The sequence below is a fragment of the Typopeltis vanoorti genome, chromosome 20 (genome assembly GCF_054136105.1).
Source record: "Typopeltis vanoorti isolate ZY-2024b chromosome 20, IOZ_Tvanoo_1.0, whole genome shotgun sequence".
In the NCBI taxonomy this organism is placed as follows: domain Eukaryota; kingdom Metazoa; phylum Arthropoda; class Arachnida; order Uropygi; family Thelyphonidae; genus Typopeltis; species Typopeltis vanoorti.
In genome coordinates, this window is record NC_143568.1 from 16,514,951 (window position 1) to 16,534,827 (window position 19,877).

At 32.8% G+C, this 19,877-nt stretch overlaps 1 protein-coding gene across 2 annotated transcripts in view; it reads right to left on the bottom strand.

Moving 5' to 3' along the window:
* LOC150095253 (protein phosphatase 1G) overlaps window positions 1–19,877 on the bottom strand; it is a 167,263-nt gene that overhangs the window by 138,483 nt on the left and 8,903 nt on the right. For both annotated transcript variants that reach the window (XM_090410084.1, XM_090410083.1), the window contains exon 2: window positions 15,041–15,110. In XM_090410084.1, the coding sequence (XP_090266210.1) occupies window positions 15,041–15,110 (70 nt within the window). The remainder of the gene's footprint in view (window positions 1–15,040; window positions 15,111–19,877) is intronic.

Below are 19,877 nucleotides of genomic sequence, written 5' to 3' on the forward strand. Positions count from 1 at the left end.
CCAAGATCAAAGGATCATAAAATAAGGTCAAAGTAGAAAAAAAAGTCTGAGCTTTTGTTGCAATGAGCATTCTCTTCAGTAAGATCCAATAATTGTACACAAAATTAAGACTGAATAAAAATGTTAATAATTAATATAAAAATAAAGCAATATTAATTATTTGTTTAGTTAATTTTACTCACTATAATCAACCTTATAATAAATAAAAAAGATTTCATGAGAAATATTGAAAAATTAAAGAAATACAAATAGGTCCCACATGACTAATTATGTAACAAAAAAGGTGCAACTAATTAATGGTTAAAAATTAAGATATTATAAAGAACTTGACACTGTTAGTTCAGTAATAAGCAAGCAGAATTAATCTCAGGTAGTACTGTCACTTAAACAGAGTGAGCAAAACAGGTTTAATGACAGGATGGTCGGACAAAGACCAAAATATAAGATCAGACATTACTGGAGTCCTGAGAAATAAAAATAAATAAATTTAGAAGAAAACTCAGTAGGAAGTCAGTAATATGGTTGATTGTCATGTAGTACAATACAATGTACACAACTCTTACGAGTATATATCATGAATTTTGAAGATAATCAAAATTCTGGTTGTTTCTGTTTTGTAAGTAAATTTATTTATCTATAAATATATTTCAGTTGGCATTATCTGCCTGCCTTATTTTAAATATTTAATTAAATATTTTAAATATTTAATCTGCCATCCTCGGTGAAATTGGTGCCCAAGTAGCTAAATTTGTGTTTATCTTCCAGACTGTTATCAATTTCAACATTTTTATTCTTAATTTTCATATAAAAATTTGTTACAGCATTAATTCAGCTAGTTTAGTTGTGTACTTTAAGGTATCTGCTGCAGTAAAGAAATGAGAAAAATACTTCCTATTCCCATAATCAGGTTTAATTATTTCCTTAATAATGTTGTCTATACTGTACTAACTGCTTTAACACCTGATTAACCTTCATGTGCAATATTCAATTCTAACTGCTGAATTGAAACTAACATATCTGTATTTAACTATAAGATAATATTATGGTGGTTATGGGAAGAGGATGATAAAATACAGTCCATTAAAAATAAACTGGATTTTATTTTGTCGTAACTGACTACAAAGATAATGAAACCTAGTTTTGCCACTAAAACTTTTGGCTTCTGGGTAAAAATGCATAAAATTCAATGCAATAAAAGCAAACACGAACTATAACACTACTAAAAACAAACTATGTAATAATCGTTACAATATAAACTGGATGAAATCATGTGGAATGTGAGAAGTAGAATGAATTAACTATTGTTCAGCATTGTGTGCAGGTAGTTGGCTGAAAAGTCGAAGTCTGATGTATGGAAAGATCTCAAACAATTTTTAAATATCACACAGGATCAATCCTTGATTCCTATTGTACCTTGTGAACAGATGACTGTAGTAGATTCTTTTACACCGTGAACAGAAGGTGTCCTCTATGTAAGGCATGGAGCTCTTATTACATTCAATATTATGGTGGGTGGTAAGGTGGGGGAAAAATGAAAAGTCAGGCCCAAGTTGTCTTCTCTGTTATTGTTAACATCAACAACATCTTCTATCATATTTCCAAACTTTAAGATGTCTGTCCTGTGTAAGGAAGGCCACAAGAATATGGAATATTATTGATCTCTGGATGTTCATAGAAAGGAGAATGAAGTAAACATATAGTCAAACTTGATAGTCTACCAATGTAAGGAATGGAAACTGAAATCCTGTAGTGAATGTCAGAATTTTGTTGTGGAGCAGGATTAGAGAATAGCTATGTATGAGCGTCTGTGAATATCTATTGCGAACATTGCTGGAGTAGTTTGTAGTTCTTTATTAAATTTTAATTCATCTTTTATGATAAGAGATGAACTACAAACTCCACTCCAACCACTCATTCGCAACAGATATTCACAGTAAAAATAAGAAAGAAAGGAAGGCAGTCCTTACATAAAAGATAACTTTACTGTTTGCATCAAAGTATCTATGATTGTCTTTTCATATGGCACACTTAATAGGAATCAAGAATTAACCTTGTGTTAATTCTTGATTATGTCAATTCTTGATGTATAGAAAGATCTGTTCAGCAGATGCTTCCATACATCAGACTTCAACTTTCAGATAATGAAAACTAGTAGGTTTTCATTATCTTTGAAGTCAGTTATGACCAAATAAAATTCAATTTATTTCTAATTAACATTTATTGGCTGAAAGGCTCAGTATCCAAAGGGATGAGGAATCCTGAACTGAGTGAAACCTCTAACAGTTAGTCTTGAACTCACGGAGGTTTATTATTATGATGATCTCTCACTTGACCCATCTACATTGAGTGAGTGAGCTAATTTTTGCAGATTGTCAACATTCCTAGGATTTAAGTTTTTTTTTAAACGAAAAACAATCATTTCTTGAAAAATGAATGTTTTTCAAGTATTAAAAAATTTACATGACAAAAATAATAGTTATTATTGGAATTAGTTGATTTATGCTTGTGTCTGGACAATTTAGCGCTACGAAAATTAATCGTACGAAAATTCTTTGTGGATATATGTGGAAAAAAAAAGAAATATTTCAAAAAATGTTTCTTTTAAAAATATCTTAAAAAAATTAAGAAATATTTTATATATTATTTAATATTTCGATTATATTTAGCTTTCTGAAAATTTTTATTCTGTATAAAGTTATTAATATTCTTTCTTACTACAGGCTCTGTAGATGGAATATTAATGAGAGGACATAATTCGTATTGCAATTTAACCAATTAATTTCAACCTGGCAACTAGATTAGATATGAGGAGTACACTGGTATATTTTTCCCTTACCCGCAGATGGAATATACAAAATATGTCCATTAATAAAGTGAATATTAATACTTGAAAAGTTGATGAAGTATTTATTTTACCAAAATATTTCTTTATATCAAATTATGATGCAAATGTTTTTCGCTTTTTTTTTTTTTTTTTTTTTTTTGAGTTGCTGATGCGTCATATGACATCACTGGCAATGTTTCAAGTGAATCAGAATTCAGAAATGCATAAAGGTAGTTATGTGTAGACCTAAGAGTATTTTATTAATTGAGTTTTTATGAAACTTAATGTGTTTCAACATTTGCTTATAAGAGCAAAACAGGAACCGATTTTTTCCATTAAAAGTGATTCAAGACACAGTGTTAGGAGCAAAAACAAAAAAAATAGTATCATTAATTTAAAAAAATAATAATAATAAATGGTCTTGTACCACTTTTAAAATGTATGCATTATTTTCTTCACTGTCTGATTAAACACACTAATTTATTATTATTATTATACAAACACCTCCTGGAGTCACATATAAGTAGCTAACATATAACACCGGTAGTCATATTGGATAAAATTAGCCATAGCATTAACAAAAGCTTATAAATTGACCAGATCTGGGATTAAACATGTGACTATAACACATCAGGTGACTGTAGCAGAGTACACCTAGGCTGTAAGATATTTGCTTGACTGGTGAGCCAGCACAAAAGTTCAAGCTCTGTACACATTTTATTTTAATCTATTTGGATAAAATAGTCTCTAAAACAAACAATTTCAAAATGCAGATCTTGGATAAAGAAATTTTTCAAGTCCTTCAATTCCTTTACTTTTCAGGTGGGATTCAAAGCCTGTTGTTGGATGGAGAGCAGAAACATTAACCACTCAAACCAACCAGATCGACATGGTATGTAGAAGTTTGTGCTAAACGTGTGTGTGTGTGTGTGTGTGTGTGTGTGTGTGTGTGTGTGTGTGTGTGTGTGTGTGTGTGTGTGTGTGTGTGTGTGTGTGTGTGTGTGTGTGTGTGTGAGAGAGAAAGAGATATTTGAATTGCCAATATTTGAGTAATTTCACTAATAGTAATTGAATTGATGTTAAGAACACCATTACTAAGTAACTCCATTCCAGAAGTAAATGTAATCATACTCCGTGGGTTATGGCTGCCATACTCAGATTTTGATCCATGATTTCTTATCAAGATCCCCTTACAGAAAAGGTATACAGTAAAAATTCTTACTTAGCTGACCAACTGAAAGAAAAAAATACTAGCCACCATTATGAAAAATTTCAGATATCCACTAATGAAACTTTTTTTGTACAGAGATCAACATGTTTGTTTCCAAATTTAAAAAACTCCTATGCATTATTACTTTAAGGACAGAACCAGTGCTGTACATGAAACGTCAAATAATATAGACAACTTAAACCCACAACATTTTTGGTGATCCAAAATTAAGTTAGCATCCTCATACCAAACAAAAAACCTCAGTGTAACTATCTTCTGCTTGTAGCTGGTCAATTGCCCATGACATCCATGTATATTATACCTTAATTGATCCTGTACACCCCTTGAGGTGCATGTCAGAAATTTGATGATGACAACTGAGGAGGCAGATGTGGAAGTCTTATTCAGAACTGACAATGTTGCTGAAATTACAATGTTAAATGCAAATAACACTAGAAGGTGATTAATGGCTTTCACTTGAAAAATCTTGCAGTGAAGACAGCAAATTAAATATGGAGACAGACAACAGTATAAGTTGAAATGGTAGGTAGCCAGTTTTGAATAAATCCAAATGGAATAACAAATTTGCTAAAACAATGAACTAGAGGCAAACAAGACAGTGCAAACCAATTTTAACTTACAGATCTTAAAGATATGGCTTAGAAATAAAATATTTGATTGATAAGACACCACAGATATGAGTTCTGAGAAAAAAAGGGAGCAAATAGATGATATTCAAAAGAATTTCCTCTCTAATATCTTTAATAAAAATGAAGACATTACAGAGGAAATTATCATAGATAACTTTCATTAAGAGAAATGACTCTGCTTTTGTGATAATTTATCTGTTTAGAGATTCATCTGTCAAGAGACAATTGTCTCTTGACAGATGAATTATCTCCAAGTTATTTAAGTTACTTAACTTCATGCAATCAAGTTTATGCATCCAAGCACTTCTAGAAGTAAATAATTTCTTCTTGATAAATGCCGAGTGAAGAGCCTCAATAGTTTCAGTTTCAACAATATTCTTTGGCTGGACAGACCTAGGTTTGAATCCTGTCTAGAACATTAACTTTTATTAGGACTTTCAAGCACAAGTGAGTTAGCTTGTCTAATATGAAGTGGAAGAGTTTTCTCTCCTGTGAAATTTGGGTTTATAATTCCTCAAAACAGACAAACCAGCAGAAGAATGCATATTTCAGTTGATAGTCATAATACACTATGCATACAGGATTAACTGTCCTATCAGTGCATTAATTAGGTTTCAAGAAGCCAAATTACTTGGGCTGTGACAGGCTACTAAGTAACATGCAAGGGAAAATGGGAATGGAAAACAAAGGATATCAATAAACAGATAATTCATTAAGCACAGGAAAGCTTCATTTTATATAGGGTTCCTGATCCACTGTTCATAAATTAAGGTAATTTTATAATGTGCAGTATTTAAAAAACGAATGGTTCCTGCAGTTAATAATTTTTCAATTTTTATAAAGAATTATGGTTATTTTATAATTGTGTTACATAAATAATGTTTATAAATAACACAGGTCAATAAATTATAAATCAAATTCCTGACATGAACCCCTAAATTGAATATTTGTCATATTCATAAATTGAATCAGGGAATCTTGCAAATATGAAGTGGATTTATTTAGAATAACATCCACATAAATTAAAGAGCTGAGATTAACATCTCCAAATATGATATCAGGTTTAAAGCATAATGTGATCTATATAGATGATAGCAGTGGAGATGTGTATCCTTGCCTCATATCTCATATAATATTAAACCATCTTTCTGACATAACTCAAATAAACGAGTCAACTCAAAAACTCAGTTATAAACTAAAGTAAAAATACTTTCTAGCAACTGACTGACATAATGTCAACATTAATTAAACAAGGACTTTGTTTTGTCCTCCATGATTACTGCTTGAATTACAAGAATGTTGTTTTGATTCATATTGTCAATCCATAGCACTAATAATTTTTCCTTTTCCCCAAGGCTTCACTCCTTGAATATGATGTTCTTGACACTTTTGGATTAACAATTCCTATATGTGAACACTATCTTATCTGCACTGGTTGCTACTGTTGAAACTGTAGAGGGCACTAACTTTAATACTTTACACATATCAGAATGATGCTCCCCCAATCTGATGCATCAAATTGCTTTTCCCCCCACAAAATGATTTTCTGCTTTTTTTTTTAGCTTGAGGAGATGTCAAATTGGCTCTGTGTTTAAATGACATTTTTAATTTATTGTTTAAATACTAACATTACTAAAACTTTCACTTTTTTAGCAGTCTTTACAATGTGGCTCACAGTGGACCAAAACAAGCAAATGTTTTGCAATCTCTACTCACAATGCCCACACAAAGTCCGCACGGTTAGCCGAGTGACTATGTGCTTTGCAACCATGTGCCTGGGAAAGGAGTGTCCTGGGTTCGATTCCTGTTGTTGACGTGAGGAGCTTAGGATCTTTCTCAGACATAACCAAGTTAGCCAGTTTTGGGCAGGGACTGCAGGGTTTTCCTCCTGCAACAAGCAAACTAGCCCCGTAAACACATGGGACAAACCGGGAGGCATAGGGATAGCCACCTTATCCTCGGGACGGGTACGGCTTGAAAGGGCTTAGAATAGTTCCGTAACAGGCCAATAGGCCTAATACGAAAAGGGAAGAAGAACAGTATACTCACAATGCTATAGAATAGAAAACAAAAGATAATCACTGCTGACATGCTGCATTTATGCTTTTGTTGTTTATTTGTTTAATTTTTTGCTGTTGATTTTGAAATGTTCATTAATTTGAATCATTGTAAAGAGAGGAAATGTAAAATGAGACCTTCCTGTATCTCAGAACTGCCAATTTTTATTTTTCACATTTAACTAATCAAGGAATTTGTATAGGAGGTCTGATATATTTCTCATATCCTGAACAAGACAAACTGCACCATAAAAGTCTTTTTTTTTTTTTGTTTAATTTTCTTGTTTGACCTTTCTTCAATAAACTAAATTGATTTTCAACATTCTTTTTCACAAAGCTACACTTTCATCATTAATAATTATCTGAAAGGAGAATCACAGCAACATAATCAGTAAAACCTGAATAAAATATCCTTGTAAAAATAAAAGCAGTTACCAATATTGCCAACCTACAGAACACCTTAACTTAATATCAAAAATGTTATCTCCTAACAGGGTAAAAATTTTCTATAGCAGGAGATATTGAACTACTCAGAATATTACAGTTAGCAAATAACTTTGCTGTCTGGTCTACTAGATTTTTTTAAAATTGGAATTCCACTCATGAACGGTTATGAATCTATAGTATATTAACTTATAATTGAACTAAAGTTTTGATAATCTGGAAACTATGCTGTAGAACTTTTTCAAGTAACTTCAGTCTTCAAATAAATAGGAATGGCCTCATACTCAACAAAGAAATTCATTAACCTGAACCACCTGAACAAATTCATAAATATCCACACCTATAATGGGATTGAAGCCCATACCTCGTTTCTGTGAGAAGGTACACTCCACTTGCCAACCAGGCCAGTATCTAGAGTCAAAATAAAACATATACAATGTAATTTTTGAGATCACACATGGATGGAAGAATGGGTGATCCCTGGTAAAATGCTTCCACCTCCATGCTGCATGCAATTGTTCTGTAACTTTCTGAAATCACCAACCTTTAAATAAAAAAAATAAATAAATAAATAAAAATCTGGGGGATGGGGGAGGACATTCTTTCTACAAAGCTTCACTAACCAGACTTATTTCTCACAGAACCTCAAACAGAGGTCTTTACTACCACTGACAAATTTCACATGAGAGAATGCTAAACTTAAAATCACTTCTTTATGATCTGGTGTGGTGCAAAATTTCTTTGCCACACACACATATGCATGCATGCGTGCACGCACACACAATGCTGCATTCTTTTACTCTTCACTGCTCTGCAATTCTGATAACCACTCTGACCATGCTGATTATTCACCTCTGAAGCTTGATTTTTTTGCAGTCTAATTACCTGAGCAGTTAAGGCATCTTTCCTTGAGGACTTCAGCATTCACAACTTAAATTTGCTTTTCTCTAATTCCCTGATCAAGTTTGAAGAACTAGATATATTTGCTAATATTATAGCAATGATCTAACAAATTGTTCACCTATCCATTAGAATCCTAGATAATAATCATATTCCAGACACCCAGGACCATATCTTAACCAGCTATCCTGACAAGAAAATGCAGCAATTCTCATTTTCTTGTCCTTTATACTATAATGGTGTCATATGAGAAGACTTACAATTCCTGTTCTTTATTTCTATGGCCTAATTACTGTTTCTGCACTTAATCCAAACACTTGCTTTGAATAAAATAACTGAAATAATCTTTGGTAAAACCTTCATCCTTGATTTCACCCAAAATCCCTTGATTACTATTCAAAGCCTTCATTATCCAACAAGCAGTCTTAGATTAAAAAAGCATATCTCAAGTGCCTCATATATATCAACAATTCCAACTCTTAAAGGATTGAATGCAGACAACTTGCCTCTTGGTCACACTTGGTTCCTTGCAAAGATTATTGGATACAACTGCTTCCCCTTCTCACATCAATCCCATCCAAATGGTATCACCATAACACTGCCCAAAGAAAAGACTGATCTTTTGACATTATTCTCCTCTACTAACCCTTGTACAGATGACTGAGGCACACCATCTTCCTATTTCACTATATCAACAACTCATCGCATGCCCTCTCTGTCAGAAGAATCCATTAAAACTTGAATACCAACAGTCACGAGATGGATTCCTTCCCCAGTACCCACATTTACAATGTGCCCAAAATCAGTGCAGTATTCTTAACATGATCATCAGATCAACACTATGAGAAATTATATATAACACTATTTCCAGTTTTCTTGCATCTTACACTGGTGTGCAACCCATAAATGATGCATTTTTACATGATGTGCCCCTATCCTAATAGTTTTGGGATTAGAAAGCACTTCTGCTCTCTCTGACCAACAGTTGCAGGTTCAAATCCCACAGCAGGGTTTGTTTTGTAAATGTCTTTAAAGTTGTGGAAGAATTCCATCATCCAATTTGAGACCACCACCACCACCTTATTTATTGGTAACCTGAAGCACCTTGAAAAAGCACCATATTTGTTAATGTTAATCATCAATGTTAATGTTATTTTCCTAAATTCTTCTAAATGCAAGTTTAATAATTCCCAAACATTTTCTGAATGACAAGTTCTTTGATGGGGGGGGCACAATTTTATGTTTACAATATACATTATATGTATTTTGAATGTTTTGGTCAAACTTTATTTGTAAAATTATTATACAATTATGAAATTAGAACAGAATAACATAGAAAATCTCAAATGCAATTCTGATTTCAAGTATTAAATCTTTATTTGCTTTATATAAATCATTTGGTTTCTGCACCCAATAGCTGCATTATAAACAAGCGTTACCACATATTTTCTGCAACTGAAAATAGGATGTTAGGCAATGTATTTAGCTAAATACTGATTGGTAATAAAATAAAACTTTGTTTTGCCTGCACGTATGCAGTACAGTGTCTGTGGAAGGGAGTATTTTTCATTATGCAAGGTCATTTTCACTCGTTCCAGTTGTCTCTAATTACAATATCGCAAAATATAGCATATGAAACGCAAATGTCTCTGTACTGTATTTAGTGATACTGTAAAGCTATGCATTGCCTCAGGGTCGAGGATAGTCTGCATCAGCATGAGGAATGTATTACATGAATTTTTAATCCATGTTAAATAAACTATGATATCACTTTATTAACTATGTTAATTTGAAAAAGGATGTTATTCAAAACCATGTAAAGGAGAATTCCTGTATGTCAATCAACTCATGGTAGTGCACCATATAATTATACAGTTGACCCTTGAACAATGTGGAATTGAACTGTGCAGATTCACTTATATACAGATTTTTTTTCAATAAATATGTTGGAAATTTTTTTCGAGATTTGCAACAATTTGAAAAAAAAAACCTGTGGCCTAGAAATATCGAAAAAATTAACAGAGTTAAGTATATGTCATGAATTTATTTCATGAAATATGTCGATACTAGTCTATTTTATCATTTATTACCATAAAATAAACACAGATCTATTACAAAAACTTCAAATTTATCAAAATTTACACACCATATATAGCACCATTCGCAGCTGAAAGAAATGTAAACAAACGTAAAGATGCAGTATTACATCATCACTGCATAAAATTAACTGCTATTAATTAACATTAAATTTATTAATTAGAATAAAATAATTTTATAAAGATTCATTCATCATTGTATAGGCTAGGCTACCGTGAAGCAATCTTATCGATTACACTAAGATACCATAAAGCAATCATATTGCTACTTCTTCGTTATCAATGCATGAATTGCTATACAGCAATCCCTCGATTAATGCAGCTCCGATTAGTGTGTTTTCGATTAGTGCACCTATATACTTCTTAAAAATAAATGTTACCGATTTTAATTATTTTCTATCTATACATTTTTATGGATAACTATTTTAAAAAAATCACTCACCAAGATGAAATAATTTAGTTACAGATTTAAAACATCTTACAAAGTTATTTTTAAATGGCATATTACACTATTTTCATGTACACTATGTTCCAAATTTATTGCCAAAATTTATGTCGTCTGCTAATTACATAACATTTTGATGATCATATCTCGTGCCTCCTTTGTAATTATTTTCCTTACTTTTTTATTTTTAAGTATCTTCCCAACCTTTCATCATGAGTAAAAGAATAAATGAGCAAAAAAGTAGAAGTGTGAAAATGATTCAAAACATAATCTCATTGGAAGAAAAACTTGAAATAATAAAGAAAAATGAATAAGGCGAGTCCAGAGCAAAGATAGGACAAGAACACAAAAATAGATGAATCAATTATACGAGTAATTTTAAGTAAATCTGCTGAATACAAAGAAAAAACGTAAGGCTGCTCCAAGTTCATCATGCATGCAGTTGAAATCAAAGTATTATGACTGAATTAGAGAGACTTCTTACTAGATGAATCGATGATTGTAACCAAAAATGGATCCCACTAAGCACCGGTCTTATTAAATCAAAAGCATTAAATCTCTTTGCAACCTTGAAAGAAAGGACTATCAGTGATGAAAAAGAAGAAGAATTCCACGCTAGTGCTCGGTGGTTTGAGTGTTTCAAAAAGAGAAATAGCCTACATAATGTTCTAATCACAGGCGAACTGTAAATGCAGATAAGGAGGTTGCCGCAAATTATCCAGCAATTTTGAAGAAAATTGTGGAAGAAGGGGGGGCTATTGTGACTAACAAATATTTAATGTCGATGAAACCAACCTTTTTTTGGAAGCGAATGCCTTCCAAGACTTTTCTGGCCAAATCAGCGAAATCTCAGCCTGATTATAAGGTCACAAAGTTGAATGAAATTACTGCTAGCAATATGCAAACCATTTGGAAGCACATTGTGCAAATGATTTTAGAGGCTTTTCAAATGAATCGAAATTAAACTCATTCTGAGAAATTGAGTGATTCCGACCTGCTAAATTTAGATGCACAGCGAAAAGATCCTGAAGAATATGAAGAAAATTTAATCACTGATAAGCCCAAAGAGATTTCACAGAAACAATTTGAAAATATTTTTTGTACAATCAAAGTTTTTAAGCAGCAATGCTTGGAGGCTGACCCTGATGAAGAGAGAAGCAGTACAATTTGCAGAAGTAGTAGAAGAGACAATAGGGCCTACTATCAGATGTATGAAAAAAATGAAACAGAATGCTTGCCAAGCTATGTTAGCTCAATTCTTTGTTAAGAAGTAGAATAATAAATTTATAATCTGAATATGTTTTATTGTCTTTCAGCTTCATGGTTTTCCTAACTAGACCCTGAGATATACCCTAATTCTTTTATTAAAAAAATTAAGGATCAATAAAGAAATTTGCAGAACGAATTCTACTTTTTCCCATAGGTTATTATATTCGATTAATGCATTTTCGGTTAATGTGCCTGTTTTAAAGAATGCATTAGGCGCATTAACCTAGGGATTGCTGTACCTGTAAATAAATATGAATAATTTATTTTTCACGTTATCTTTTCATTTTTGAAAATATTTGATGTTTAGTGTTAGTAATACGTATTACATCTACATTTTATCATATAAGACAATATTGATGTAGTACTAACAGGTGATGTAAATTTATGGTATCGATAATTACAGTACAGTGCCATAAATGTATTTTCTCTTCCTTATGATTTTCTTTAATAACATTTTCTTTTCTCTAGCTTACTTTATTGTAAGAACATAGTACATATGTATATATTAAAAATATGTATTACTTGATTATGTTATTGGTAAGGCTTCTAGGTCAACAGCAGACTATTAGCAATTAAGTTTTTTTGGGAGTCAAAAGTTATACATGGGTTTTTGAACAACGCAGGGGATCAGTGCCCCTAATCCCCGCATTGTTCTAGGGTCAACTATACTTCACTTATCTGCCCCTTTAATTATAAGAACAGCAAACTGCCTTGTCACTGTGGTGGGATAAATGGTAGATTACAGTATTTATTTTTAATACAAACAAATAACAATGTTTTTTTTTTTATTTCTAGCTTGGGTTTCTTTCTTTGAAATTTACAACATACTGATTCTGAAATCATTGCACTATCTAAAGTAAGAATCTGAAATATTCTAACCAACATATACACTTGTTGCAGCCAGCTTCATGCTCAGCTTATACCACAACTCATATCAGCTGCAAATAAACCATCAATAAATCCAAATCTGATTTTGAAAATGCCAAATGCATTAGGTGATATTACACAGTTCCAGTATAATGTCACTCAAAGATGTTAGACCTCCTGCAGCATTCTTCTCCTCAAACCCTTATATAGATAATAACAAATTATCCCCCACCTTACCACAAGTAATTCATTCCATGCCTCCCTAATCTTTCAAGAAATTACAATCCTATACAGCTTAGAAATTAACAAGTTTTCTAGTTTTTCTGATGGTATCCTTCCAACTGTGCTCAAAGTTTGTGATTTCAAATTTAAACCCATCCTGTATTGTCTTTTCAATTTTTTCTACTCATCCAGAATCCAACCTGCACATCAAGGAAGCAAAATCTATATTCAACCCCATCCCATCAAAGGATGTTAAGTCAGCTATCAAACTATTGATCCACTGTTCTCATTTCAGTTCTCTCAACAATCGTGGATAACTTCAGTAACCATATACAAACCAGTTAATTATTGACCAACAGTAAGAATTCAGCTATTCTCCATCACAGATCTCCCAGACACCACCACCACCACCTACCTCTGAATAAAAGCAATGGAAAGGTTCAGAGAAATTTGGGTGGATGCTCATGACATTTCTCAGTCATCTAATCAGGTCTGGCATGTTTGGTAAATACGATCATATGGTCTGCCTTCTACCCTTGGCTACTGGTCACCAGTTGTGTCTCAGATCTTCTGATCACTGCATGGTATATCTCAGGAGTGTGTTGTGTTCTTTTGATCACTTTCCTCCTTATCTATAAATATGAAAATGGTATTGGCTCTTCTAATGATTATCCACCATAAGGTTTGTCAAGGGCACCCTTCTGAACTTCAATATTACTAAAATACAATCGTCTCATATCTCAAGAGAACAATTTCACTTACTGTATTCAATCACTAGGCAACATCACAATTCTTTTCTTGGGCTGCCTTACTTCTCTAGCCTTTCAAGGCATAAGTACATCATAATAAGCCTTATCAGCCCCTCTAAAATAAAAATTCTCGAGACTACTTTTCAACTGTACATTTGTTAACACTATATAAATCACAAATCCACACAACCCTGGCATGTTTGGTAAATACGATCATATGGTCTGCCTTCTACCCTTGGCTACTGGTCACCAGTTGTGTCCAGTTTGGGATATTGGACTTTCCTAAACACATTTGGGATATTGGACTTTCCTAAAAGTGTTATATGATGTTGAGAACAGGGCAATCTGATTAGCTTACTTTCTCCTCTTTCAGAAATTCATTCCAATCACTTTCTTACAGATATCCTGTTTCTGATTCATGCCAATTCTATACATATTTTCATAGCAATATTCTCTGGAATGGGAACCATTATTTCTCCATTTTCTTCTAAGACTGTAAGAACAGAAGTAGCTGCTAGTCAACATCCATTTAAATCTAATTTAATAATTTTGTGTGTGTATGTGAATATCTTTCAAATAAGGAGTAATAAAAGAATTTTTTTTGTTTTCCATTTAAATTAAAATCTAAGCAAATGATACAAAATTCTACCAACAGCCTTCAAAATAAATCATATCTCGTCAAATTTAATGGAAACTCAAATTTCAATAAGCATAATGCATAAGCAAAAAAAAAAAAAGCCCTATGGGTAAGAGTCCGACCAATAACGATTTGAATAGACTATCAGAATAATATAATTCTTCCCTATAAATCTTGATTCTACTTATTCAGGACAGATACCCAAACAAACTATGTATACCATCATTGTAAGCATTACATTGAAACATTTCAATTATTGAAACAATTCCAAAAACTGGTGGTCAACAACAGAAATGTTTACAGTATCACAGCTAATACAAATGTTAAGAATCATGTGTATATGGGCTATGCTGCATGTGTGTATAAGCATGCAATGATGAAAGAAATGGATGAATACAAAGACTTTAAAAAAAACTTACCCCCATGACCATCATAAATCTTGATTCTACTTATTCAGGACAGATACCCAAACAAACTATGTATACCATCATTGTAAGCATTACATTATTGAAACAATTCCAAAAACTGGTGGTCAACAACAGAAATGTTTACAGTATCACAGCTAATACAAATGTTAAGAATCATGTGTATATGGGCTATGCTGCATGTGTGTATAAGCATGCAATGATGAAAGAAATGGATGAATACAAAGACTTTAAAAAAAACTTACCCCCATGACCATCATATACTGCAAAGAATGATGTGTTCGTATCAAAATTAATAATGCAATTGTGAGCATCCTGAAATAAAACAAACAATATCAGAAGCAGTAATCAAATATGAAAAAAAAAAAAAAATACTAATAATTAATTCTGCTAATAACGTAAGTGGACTGTAGATACTGGTAGACAGAAGAAAGATGGGCGATATGACAGATAAACTTTTGAGAGAACATTACAGGATATCAGTTGACAAAATTTTTCATATGGAAGATGGGGAGAGAACGAGAGTGCATCAGTGGAAGTTAAGTTTGTGTGCAGTTAAGAAAGGGGTAACACTAAATTTTTCTCTCTTATAGAACTGTGAGCGACTAGTATGAAAAGCATGACAACTTGTGTGGGTGACGTGTCGCCTCTCTCTCAATGATTCCTCTACTCCCCGGAGATCTAATAATTATAATAGTAATACAACTAAACAAATCAAGATGTAAAAAAAGTCCATAAAAGCCCAAAATCACAGGAGATTTTAAGATGCCAATAATTACATAGAAAGAAATTTGTATGGTATCCGACAGATAATTACTGCACTCGTGTAATATCAGTTGAAACATTAACTTTCAACAAAATGTTTAGATTTCCTGCATCATCAATTATATTCAACTCTACATGTACTATATATGCTGCTTTTAACCCTGAAGCACCGATTTCAGTGCTTCAGAGTTAAAAGCAATTCCACGATATACATAGAACCACAGAGTAACATGACAAAGTTCTATCTATTCTTCACAAGTCACTCAGGTATCAAATTTAAGTGAAAATTCAAATTTCAATACACATAAACACATTAAAGTAAGAAGGCATTTTTACTCAAAGTTTACTGGTAAAAATTATTAAAGTTATGAAGAAAATACTTTTTCTTTCCTTCTAAATTTTGCATTTATTTTGACCATGTATAGTATAGCACAAAAAGTACTGAATAACTACAATGATATATGTTATGGAGTAAATGGGTGTTGAAGTTCAGTACCTTTTTTCTTTTTGGCACCACACCATAGCATTTAAGTTTTTTTTTTTTTTTTTTCTGCATTACACTTTTGCTCTACATTCAGCATGCACGAGACAGCTACACTTGCAGAGTAAATAGATGTCATCCATAATTTTTGTGAATGACACAAGGAGCACATTTTTCTCTTTTAAAGTTGACATTTAAAGATGTTTTCTGGTTTCTTTAATCATATATTAAACCTTGGAAGAGGAAGAACCAAGTGGTAAAGTGAATGCAGAATGGTAATTGCAAACCATCAAAATTTGAAAAAAAAAAATGTATTATATAAAACCTCTCAGTAGTTTATATAAGAAAAAAATTCATGAAAAATAAGTGCTAAAAAAATCTCCCTCCACATCAATATTCTTAGTTAACATCAACATTAATGATGTGCCCTGCCACTTATATGCATCTGCCCAGTCTATCATTTCCAACTCCAAAATGCAGTTTGAACAACCAATGTCCATCTAAATTATCTAACCTATACTATACACAATTTCCTTCCATCACATGGGCAGTACTTGGGCAACTGTTAAATTGCCCATCACACATCAGATAAGTCAAGAATTTTCCTTTTTTGATCTGTACGAATTCAAAATTTCCTTGCTATGTATTTTCACCGCTCATTTGCATTCTTTATTGCTCTCAATTTCTATAACATTTATTTATTTATTTAGCATTTGGTTAAAAAAAAAAGAATACATGCATATGCCACCACACACAAAAAACCACGTACAAGATAACGAAATGCATAAAATAATACAAATAAGCATAAAATTAAATGCCTAAGTCAACAGCTAATCAACAGCATCTGTAGAAACTGTTATAAAGTCAGTTACTGTCTGAAGGCTCTGTGAGGTGATATGTTGTGTAGTTTGGTTATCCTCACCAAACAAGATGAGTTTGGTGAGATTTCCTTATTCCCCAAGTAAATAAGGAAGCTCTGCACCTACCATGGTTGGTGCGAACCCTATTTAGGGAGCTCCATATTTTACGAGGTGTCAAACCCTGATGGAGGGCTGTTTGGGTTAAAGAAAGTCTGGCAGATTACCGGGGCATTGGCAGTCCATTCCATCTGCCATGCTATTGTTGCATCATAGCCCTCAGTGACAAATCGTTGTGCCATTATAATAGGCAGGTGTCTTGACTTAAACCTCTGTGATATAAGGCTGTTAATATCAGAGTGTATAGGAAGCAGTGGGTTCTGGCAAATTTTGTTATATTTGCAAATCGGGTTGTCTTGGTTGTATGTGACTCAAAACTGGTAGCCAATATGATGGAGCAGTCTTCATTGTTCCAGAAATGATACACATTGCCAATCTATTCATTTTTTTTTCACAAACTAAATACCCAAAAAGTGAGCCTGTCTTCCTTGAGTACTTCAATGTCCATAATTCAAACTGGCTTCCCCACTCATGCTGGAAAAAATGCAATTAAGTGCTTGTTTAGCATTAATGATAAAGACCACCACCACTCACAAGTATCTAAACCCTTTGGGAATGATTAATGAAAGTGTCCATCTATTCACCAAAATAAAAGATGATTTTCACCATCCTCCTAACATGGCCTTTTTCTTTTCCAGTTCACCTTCAAAATATACCATACAATGACAGTTTCAGTAACTCAGTTTTGATAGCCTCTTGTCCAAGTTCCCTTTTCAATGGAATATGCTTCAACCAGTCTCATGTCAGCACATCCAAAATGGATAACCTCCACGATTTCTACTACTAGTACTTCTCATGGTCTGATTGCCGTTTTTGCTCATCAAATTCCCGCATGTACTATCCTCATTATGCTTCAACCAGTCTCATGTCAGCACATCCTTCATCCTCCCTCAACAAGACTAACAGTCCCCTTGGGGCTGTTAGTCTTGTTGAGGGAGCCGTGAAATAATGAAAACAAATTGAAAATGTTTTAAGACTAAGTAGATTTTTTTTATCTTAAAAGAAACGTATTTAATTTTTATTATTTCTTTTCTGTTATTTTTTATATTTTAACCCTGCAGAGGTTGCAGTCGAAAAAATTGCAGCGTAGGTTACGTGTATCTGAGAGATACATTGATTACTAGTATGTGCTAAAATGTGATAAAAAAAAAAAAAAACACTGCAAATATAATACATGATGGTTTATTTATTTTCAGTTACAATCTAGAAATTACTAAATTACTCTCAGATACAATTTACTATCAAATATCACTTTCGCATTTAACTCTATCATTCTCATCATTGGACTCAAGTAACAAAATCAGTGAATCTCTTCAACATCTAATGGATTACCAATCGATATATTTTTCCAGCCATTTTCAATGGTAAATAAATTTTTAAAAAAATAAATAAATAAAATAAATAAAAAAATCTTAGTTCTTTATGGAGATGTCAAACATTTCCTAAAGATTTTAATTTCTAACTTTATTTCACTTCAAACCATCTTCCTGTACTATCACTAAAAAACAGACAGACGTACTAACCACAGTAATGACTATTTAATACGTAAATATTTCATCCCAAGTATCTTGGGACATCATCAGTACAGTAGTTCAAACAATACTAGGAATAACATACAGTTAGGATGCATGATTACAATGGAATCTCAATATGCATGCAGTAACGTGTTATAGAAGTAAATTAAATATAGCTGTAAAAAATATATATATATATACATACACACACACACATATATATACACATGTTATAGAAGTAAATTAAATATAAAAAAATATATATATATTTTTTTTTACAGTTATATTTACTGGGATGAAATATTTACGAATTAAATAGTCATTACTATGGTTAGTACGTGTGTTTTTTAGTGATGAATTTCACCACAGGTTTCGTTATATAAAAATCTTCCTGTACGTTCTTCAATTCTAACTGCTGCCTTACAACTTAAATATAAACTATATCATTCAATATAATGCCCCATTGACACCATATAATTGTAGTGCTTTTCTCTTCTAACCTTATCGCATGTTGTTTCTTTAAATACAGATTCTTGTTATACTCCAATGATTTCTCAACTGCTTTAAAATGAAAATTTGATATAGACAACTGCCATTTGGCCTGAACCAACTTATTCTTCTCCAAGTTTGCTCTTCTGATCAGAACACAGTCTGAGAAAATAACTGAAATTATTCTGGCTAAGAGGCAATTTTTATTCCCAAGCCATTCAAAAAGCTCCTAAATAATTTTCCAAGCTCTTGGTTCTCTCATATGGTTTCAACAGCCGTGAATCCCTTTTACGGGGAGGTACGGCACCACCTCAATCCCATTTTTATCCGGGCTTAGGACCAGCATAGCTGAAAATTCAGACCTATGGCTGGAGGGATTGTCTTAAGTATTCCTGACTGATCCGTGCGTGTGTGCACGGGGCTGGTTTACCTACTTGCGGGATGAAAAACTCCAGATAAACTGGGAGAAAACCCTGCTGTCCACACCCAAGAACAGCTAATTTGGCTATGGCTGAGGAAGCAAAGAACAAGCTCAGTTAATAGGTAGTAAAAAAGACAAATGCAGAAAACATGTTTCAATGACCACCAATACAGATTTGATCACACTCAATCCACAGCAAATCTAGACCCCAATCAACACCCATCTTTGGACATAGACACAAGACACAGAAAGGTTAAACTCATGTGGTCACTCTTCACATTTCCAGGACTGGGACATATCAGGTCTGGCATAGAGGCCTACTTACCAAAAACTACCATATCAGTATACCTGATATGTCCCAGATCTGGAAATATCAAGTGACCACACACACACATGACCAGAGAGGAAAATGATGATCTAGTTGCATGGTCTCCT